General features: G+C 45.8%; 1 protein-coding gene across 1 annotated transcript; it reads left to right on the top strand.

Moving 5' to 3' along the window:
• Nucleotides 1-1,797: 1,797 nt before the first annotated feature.
• T265_00909 (hypothetical protein) lies at nucleotides 1,798-8,046 on the top strand (the record flags this gene model as incomplete). Its single annotated transcript, XM_009164804.1, has 4 exons — nucleotides 1,798-1,953; nucleotides 4,119-4,568; nucleotides 6,026-6,211; nucleotides 7,941-8,046. 2 exons carry the CDS (start codon nucleotides 6,069-6,071, stop codon nucleotides 8,044-8,046), a joined length of 249 nt encoding a protein of 82 aa, XP_009163068.1.
• Nucleotides 8,047-8,677: the final 631 nt, after the last annotated feature.

Below are 8,677 nucleotides of genomic sequence, written 5' to 3'. Positions count from 1 at the left end.
CGCAAAGGCAAAGTGGAAGGTCCATTTGGTCGAACAGAAGACCAAAGTGGATGAGGGTCTGAAGCTGTTCTTCAAAAACTTGTCCACAACAGAGAGTTGAAATCAGTCAGTAGCAGTCACTGAGTGATCCGTGTTTGTGATGATTCGGAGCGCCTCTGTAAGCCTGGGCTTTCAGATGAGTGGAGAGTGAATGCCATTATGGTGTTGTGGTTGTGAGTCACTGACAGGTTTCAAAGTATTGTCTCTGTTTGAGTTGCCGGGTGGCCGGCTAGTCAGCAGACAGAATCGTTGAGGCAGTCGAAACTTACTCTGTCTTCTCTTGTTTGCCTGTGGTACCGAACGAGGGACTTTATGGCGAGAGGTGATTCCAAGTTCAGGTTGTCTGAATTTTGTCAGGTTTTGGTTGGAACCACTGGTTCTCGTGGTATGTGATTGTGTCAAGTGTAGTGGAGTGAAGAGCTTTGCACATTTATAGCTGTCGGATTGACGGCCCTTACTGAGTTGGAAGCTGCCCATTATTTTGGGCCATCCTCTTTGATTCACCTACCTTTGCCGATCACCACCACAAGGAGTGTCCGCCGTCTCCTGTCGGAGCTCGAAATCCCCGAACCACCTGGTTTGATGGTACTCCACCCACTTAGTTTCGTGAATACACTCCTGAACTCCAGTCATTTCAGAGCTCCCTCAAATCAACGACTGGTGTCTCTCCTTGAGAGTATAAAACTCATTTATCCTCTCCATTGTAAAGCGTTACCCCATTTCCGACCTCAGCTAATTGGGGCCCATCTCCATTTTCCTCATTTTGTCAGGAGTTCCTGATGCACCTTTGGCCAAACTAACCTGCGGCCTTGAAAACAACCCCCTTTTGGATTACTAGAAATATGGTCTAGACGCCGCCTTTCTGCGCATGATACGTTGGTACGCGTTTCAGACGTTTTGTTTCCCCCTCGGACTCTGTGAAACGAATGTGGTTTCGGTATATCGTAGGTATCTTGGTATGTTGCCCATTTACATGCACCAACAAACTTGATCACTTTAACTGAAAGTTCCTGCACAACCGCTCTATGCAACTGCGAATGGACGGTGTTAACTCCCAGATTCAGGAGACCACTGCTGGGACTCCCCAAGGACCTATGCTCTCCCCAACGCTGTTCTTCTGCTCTTGTCTGCTGTTGCCCCCTCTAACCATACCTTCGCAGGCGACACCACTGTGCACTTCTCTCTGTCCTCCCGGCGTCCTCCTTCACCTTGACTACGATAACCAGACACAAGCCATTACTACCCTAAACACCTTCCTGGCTGGCATTCTCGACTGGGGCTCGTCGAACTCAGCAGTGCTCAACCGTTCCATATTCCTGCATGTAGCCATCTTTTGCAACCCTATTCCTAATCCAAATCTTTTGGTAGCATCTCTACAATTTTTCGTCCTTCATTGTTCACTCCTCCTGGCCAGTCTTTTAATGACACCTTTACATGTCAAGGTCCTCGCGGTGCGAGCATCTAGGAAAGTTTTTTTCCTTTTTCGGGCACGCATACTTCACCCTACCCAAATTCTCCCTTATAAATCTCAAATTTGGCCTACTCCGGAATACGGTTGCCATGCTCTTTATATTATCTAACATAAAATTTTACGTCCCACCAACACCTCGTTATCAACTTGTAACCCGCAAACACCTTCGGAACGTAACGTCTTGTGCTTTATTCAGCCGTTGCCACCATGGGAAATGTGCTTCGGGGCTTGCATCTGTCCTTTTGCTTATCTTTCTATGGAGTGACACGTCTTTACTCATCTAGTCACCCGTGCCAAGTCACTGCCGCGCTCTATATAACTGTTTGCCTCCATCTTTCATCCAATAGCATCCTGTCTTTGGAACTCTTTACCACTCTGTCTTCGCTGACTCAACTTCCAACTATTCAAAAACCGAGTTTTCATCACTCGCCATCCACTTTGAGGTTTGTGTTAATTCATGTATGATTTTGTGTTGCATTTTGCTGTTGTTTGCTGGGAGTCTAACCACTTCCTCATTTCTCTGCGATTCACATCTGGGTAATAAAAAAATGTAATCGGTATAAGTATGAATTACTGAGACCGTTTAGCTCCTCGAGAGTGTAGTTACTTCTCAATGGAAATCTCACTGATATCTCGCCAATTTTGGTTTTGGATACCTCTTCTCCCGCCAGGTCGTAAAGTTATACATCATAATTGGACAAACACACCATCCAATCTTGTTGCAGCGCAACAAGTGTAATTAGTCATCAAGTATACTCATACGGGTAGTTGGATCGCATCTGCTGGCAATGCTGCCGACGGAGCAGCACGACCGGTACTGTTGTATGTGTATAGAACTTGGCAACTTTGCGCGGAACATATGAGATGACTACTTGCTTTCGACCGTTGATATCTAAGCAGTATTACACATTTGTAGTGAGAGAAGCAAGTCCTAGTGCTGACCTACACCGCATGGTGTTCTGGACGCCATCTAGCAGATGCTGGATTGAAAGGTTGGCACGTCAGTTATATTGGCCTGGTCGTGTGTTGCGTATGCTCAGAACCGTCTAGCTAGGCAAGTTTAATTTGTCTCGCCAGGATCAGGGTGGAGCAAACAGGTGGACAGACTATCGTGTGTCAAAGGAGCACTGAAAGCCTCATTCAGTCACGGTAGTGTACGCCGTCTGTTAGGGTTTGGAGCTGAAGACCTACTAACTTAGTGTCTAGAGACCTTAGGCGAAACGGCCTAATTGTGGAAACTGGTTCTAAATATTCACTTATTCACCTTGACTTCTTAACTTCCTCCCTTTAATTGTCCTCTGAATTTTATCGCTTTTCCCTCATGTTCCGTCTCGATGGGCTGATTTCCCAATAGGTCTTGTTGCAGTTTGTACAATCAAAATGTAAACTATTATAGGAGAACTCCAACTAAGCCACCACAGTTATTCGTGGAAATGGTGATGAATTTACCAGCCTGTGTAGTTGTATCACTTCAGGCGGCAGTAATTGCGGACGCCATAAATACTGGGACCACTGAAGCGCGCTGTGCCTTTCCCTAGCATAGGCGTCTCGGAGATCGATGTGACTGGCCCATCAGTAGGTGGGGTATACAAAGTGGTTCCTCGTCTGAAGTCAGCACCATGTTCTGAAGACAAAAGTGGCTTGTTTTTTTACTATTCATATTATAGGAGAAGAGAGAGCTTTCTTTAGAAGCAACTCATCTAACGCCTCGGTTATTTTGCTCTGCTTTCTCCCTTGAAATGGTTCCTAGCTGCGAAATGCCACAGTGAAACGCGTGATCTGGAAGTATGGAGAACACAATACTGGTCTTAACTGTAACTCAGCATCGTGTCCAGACTGAGGTATCAGATGGCTGCCACCTTAATGCTTGAATGTAATCGTCGACCTGGGGTGTTGTGCAGTTTGTGGAACCGCTGTATCTGCTCTCTGAGCAACAACGCACCGTTTTGTTCTTTCTTGTACGTTCCTTATACCACACCCCCTGCTGCTGCTTGCCACAGTAACTCGGACCATGACTCACGGTTATCAAAATGAACTGCAGATAAACGCTCGGAGATCTGTTGCTAACGATTAGTCGGTCCGGAGGTGGTGGTACATACCAATGAAGGCTTACACTAAACACCTGTTAACCATCCAAGCTTCTGGCTTATCTGTCAGCTTTTTGAAGCTCCAGTATGCTGTCACACTTCCTCCACCGTATTACCGTATTGGTACCCTACTGGTGTTCTTGTGCCACAACATTTTTATATATTGTGCTATATATTATACCATATTGCAGTATGTTACAGAGTAGTGTATAATTTAGTATGTAATACGGTATACTTGTATTATACTACCGCATCTCGATGATCATAATTTAATATACTTGTGTACATATTACATAACGAAATATCGTTAGGCAGACCAAGGATTATCCAGGTATTGCCGTGTTAAGGTTTGGCTGCCACAGTTTCTTTGCACATTAGTCCGCATGCCAGCTGGATGAACGTTTGGTGCTGCACGCAGTATTCTTGTTAACCTTCTGACTTTACCTCAACCCATTACTCAGAGCGTTTGCATCAGCCGTTGAGGTAATTTGACCGTTCACTCTGCCGCCTGTCCTTCACAGATGAAACAAGGGAGCTAGTAGAACAGTACACTGCAATCTCATTCTTGGCCAATGTCGCTTCGTGACTCAGCCCATTATGAAGCGGATGAAGTCCGATCTTTCCTAACTGGTATTTTCATTGTTCTACTGCTACTCACGGTAATACTGGAATGTAAAACCGCCCCTTGCCTGAGTTCCCCAGGTGAGTCTATTTCAATCTTACATTCAATTTCCTCCACTAGAAACCTTAAATTGGAGTCGAAGTCTGTATTTAGGCAACAAACCTTTCTCACTGAAGCTGGCAACCACCGATGATCCAGTGCATCGACTAGTCAACTACATTTTTGAGATCCTTGCCCGTGAACGTTTGGGCTATAGAGACGTTTCTTTTGTTTATTTGGAAACCGACGATACTGACACTGATGATACCATACGCCGAGCAATAGATCAGCTCAGGTGCAGTGACGAAAGGTAAGTTTTCTGCTGAATGTGATGTCCACTCTTTCTATTGCTTGAGGTTTTAGCGAATCGAATTTTATAGCTTCTTATCCCACGCCACTAATATCCCCGCTGTGCATACCTGGATTTCAAAGAGCGAACGATTGCTGTTTCTTAAATCAAGTATACTGAAATGTCGGTCTTAAACTCCATCGTTTGGTCTTTCAGCTGTGGTACCCTTCTGGTGCCTAGTTACCATGCCACCCGAAGGAAGCACGAGAGTTGAGATACTGCCAGGTTGACCAAGCTTGGGCAGAAGTAGGGATGTAGAGCTTGAGTTCGAACCACGGACCTCTCGGTTAGTAAATTCGCGCTCTAACAACTGGGCCATCTCGACCTGTCCAACATTTGAAGTGCAGATAAATCGACAAGGTTTGGCCCATTAGCGAATAACTCATAGCAAGTCGATTAAGTGGTCTCATTTCAAGACGACTTGCCACGCCGATAACACCCTGCTCCTTTCTAAGGATAAGCTATTGGCCATGGAGTGTTTGAACACCTTAATAATATGCATCTAAAGTCTGCTAAAATGTATGAAGGCGAAACTGACAACGGTCCGCTATATTCGATTTGATGGATCTGACGAATGTGGTGTTCACGCGTTTTTAAATACATCTTCCCAGTTTCAACCTTTTGAAGCAGGAGCGTAATGGTGCATTTCAGACTGACTAGAACTACCCACAATTATACCGTAGAGGAACAGATAACCCCGAAAATCTGAACGCCGCAGTCAATAGGGATTGAAGCCTTCCGCCGCTGACACTATTCAAAAAGAACATCTCTACAGGACAACCCTCCGATGGAAACAGTTCAACTACTCGAACAACCGAAGACCTAATTCCAGCTTGGGGGAGGAATTGCAACAGTGTGCGACCCAGATTCCTCGCATGACCCGAGGAGTACCGCTTTCTTCATTTGGGGACTGATAGACTTCCAAGGGGGAACCACCGTGTACACGTGACTTTGGAGAACAGAACGTATTTTGAGCTTATTGATATCTCAATGTCTGGATGGAGGAGTACTCACCTCTCTAGGGTCAGAAGTAGATAACGGGCAAACTACCTGCGACAGCTTTGCTTAATCTGGCATCGACTACCAAACATTTTTGGGCCGTGGGTCGTCTTGGTATCTATTTATCCGCACTCAGTCTCCAAAACTATGTTGTGACTTTTTGGCCACTTCAGCCTCAAGTTCCTGTTCCTCCTATTACAACTACCTCTCGAATACAAGCCCGTAACGGTGGTAAGTATCGCGCAAGGCTTTGTCCTCTAACTATACTCTGATTTCCGGGGAGCTTTTTGATTTCACAGTGTTGTTTGATGATGTAAGTCGCAGGTCGAGCGGACTATTTTATTGACCAATTCTTTATTTATCTTCTGGGTCCTATGGTCGCCGACATGCGTTGTTTTCTGTGTTATGTTCCCTCATAGCTGCAGTACTGTGCCCAATGTACATTTGAACTTATTACTCTGGATGCCCGGTGGTATTGACGTCAACAATTGGGCGCCACCTTCGAGTATCAGTGACCATGGTCCTCTGGGTCCCACACGTCAGTGGGAATTTAGAACACAAGCTGAGGTAAGTACGCATACATGTTGTGAATTCCTTGTGTTTGAGTAGGGTCCATATCGGTTGCAGTTTTCATCGTTCAAACGTTCGTTGTAAGCGAGCTGTATAAGTGGAGGGCAGTTGTCAACTTGCAAGATGCGAATCAGACCTAGCCATCGAATGCAGCTGTTTGGAAGATATGATGTCCTCGAATGACGTCTCTGGCGTAGAACGAAAAAGCGTTCAGCTGTAGCACCCTTCCGGTGCCTAGCTGCCATGCCACCCCAAGGAACCACGAGGGCTTGGATACTGCCAAGTTGCCCAAGCCTAGACAGGGGAAGTCGAGAGGCGGAGGTCGGATTCGAACCACGGACCTTCCAGTCAGTAAATTCGCGCTCTAACCACTTGGGCCATCTCGCCCCGCAATTACTAGGTGCGCCGACAAAATGTTACTGCAACCTGGGCGTTACTTGACCGCGCGTTTATTAATTCCTTTCTCATTGTTAGATGAACCTGTGACATGCAGAGCTTGTATGTGGTCAGTCATAACTCCATAGGTTGATTGTTAGGTTGGATTCCTATTATTATGGTCATACCAACCCTTCTTTGAGGGTTCCGTTGCCACAATCCCAAAATTATCATCCACTTCAGAGCATTCTCTAACTTCACTTATGAGGGGAGTGGGCGAGACAATTCTAGCGTTCAGCTGTTCTTATATTGTACGCATTCGCAGACGAAGTCTTCTTTTGATTTTCTCTCTCTAGTAAGGATTGGATCCAGATTTTAGTCCTCCTCGGAACAGACGGCTTTTTCAGTTCCTACCTTTTTCACATCGAAAAAGACACAAGGAAATTGTGATTCGCTCGGTAAATTTGACATATGTGGTTGAACTAGTTCACGAACTGCGTCACAAAGGGATGTCTATTTACACAAACACACTCATTCGCAAATCAATTTGTTTTTCACGGGAGACTCAACTGAATCACTCGTTTATGATATTCCTCTGTCTGTTTACGTTTCATGCGTTTCATACACTTCTCTATATTCGGTTGCTTAGATATGGCATATATGCATGTTAACCAAGACTGCAGTTTTGGTTGAGCTTAATTTCCTTGAAGACCAAGGTACTGTTCTGCTACTGCTATGCATGCTTGTTTTACCTGAGGAATGCATACTATTGAGGGCAACTTTTTAATGGAAACCTTGAGCGAAAGTCACACACAAGCATGATAGGTGGCTTCCTAATATGGAGGTCGACAGTGTGCTATCTCCGCCCGCTCGTTGTACGTTCACAGAACAAAATCTTGGCTGATGGCTGTACTTCTGAGAGACCGACCACACCTTCCACACCAACGAACCCTAGTGCGTTTTTTTTTTCGATTCCGCAATTCGGCGACCGCCTAATTTCATTGTCATGCCGTTCCGTTTTACCTCTTGTCAGTTTGCTGCTTCGTTGCGTTCGAGAAAGCATTATTGGTTTTCGGATGTTGAGAATTCATGTCCGCAAAACCCCACGGCCTACTTGGAACACATCTCTTCGCTGGTCAGTCAGGGTAAGTCCAATCCGAGGATCACATTATTTGTGGTGTTCGCTAAACCGTGCTGCGGATCAACTTATGTGCAATCGGTGTTTGATTTCTCTGTTCGTGTGGTCAGCTTCTGATCTTGTGCAAAGGCATTCACAACTGGCTTCCTCACTACTAGGGTGAGATGGACCAAGTGATTAGAACGCGAATTTACTGACCGGAAGTTCCGTGGTTCGAACCCGACCTCTGGCTCTCGAGTTACGCTGTCTAGGCTTGGTCAACCTGGTAGTATCCCAGCCCTCGTGCCTCCTTCGTTTGGCATGGCAATTAGGCGCCGAAAGGGTGCTGCAGCTGAACGATCGATCGATCGCTACTAATTCGACTAAACCGAACAGGTGGACAAAGCAAGGTGACTTCTCCGACTCGCTCATTTAGCGTCGCCGATTTTGCCTCTCAAATCCATAGGTTTCCTGCCATAGTTCAATATAGCTATTTACAGCTTTCAACTTGTTAAGGCAGGTTATCCAAGCGAAGCTGCTGGAATTCCCATACACCACTGTGTGTGCAAGCGAGCTAGGCGATTGAATATCGCCAGACTCAGCTGATACGTCTTAATCAGGGTAAATTCTACAGCAGGACTTTTCACATCTGAATTATGGTTACACGATGCGGTCAAATGAGTCAGTCGAACTGTCCGACTGGCGACAGACCGTCTTTCGGCATTCACTCCAACTGTCTAAACGCTGATACAAAGAATTGCGTTCGCTGTCGACCCACGTACTCCATAGACCTTTGGCCAGTCGTCAATGAATGGTCGGTCGCCTTTTGACTCTGGTCTAAACTGGGAAGGGAAAGCTGCACACAGTTATCGTTCTTTTGAACGAAGATTTGGCCCCAACAAGCATACGTTCTGTAGGACGTAAGGATTCTGCGTGCACAACACAGCTGGTTTGAATTGTTGTGTCGGATGAAATGAAACGACAGTCCGTTGTTCTTCGCTTCTGTCGA

The sequence above is a fragment of the Opisthorchis viverrini genome, assembly GCF_000715545.1.
Source record: "Opisthorchis viverrini unplaced genomic scaffold opera_v5_9, whole genome shotgun sequence".
Lineage (NCBI taxonomy): Eukaryota > Metazoa > Platyhelminthes > Trematoda > Opisthorchiida > Opisthorchiidae > Opisthorchis > Opisthorchis viverrini.
This window is presented reverse-complemented; position numbering and strand designations above follow the sequence as displayed.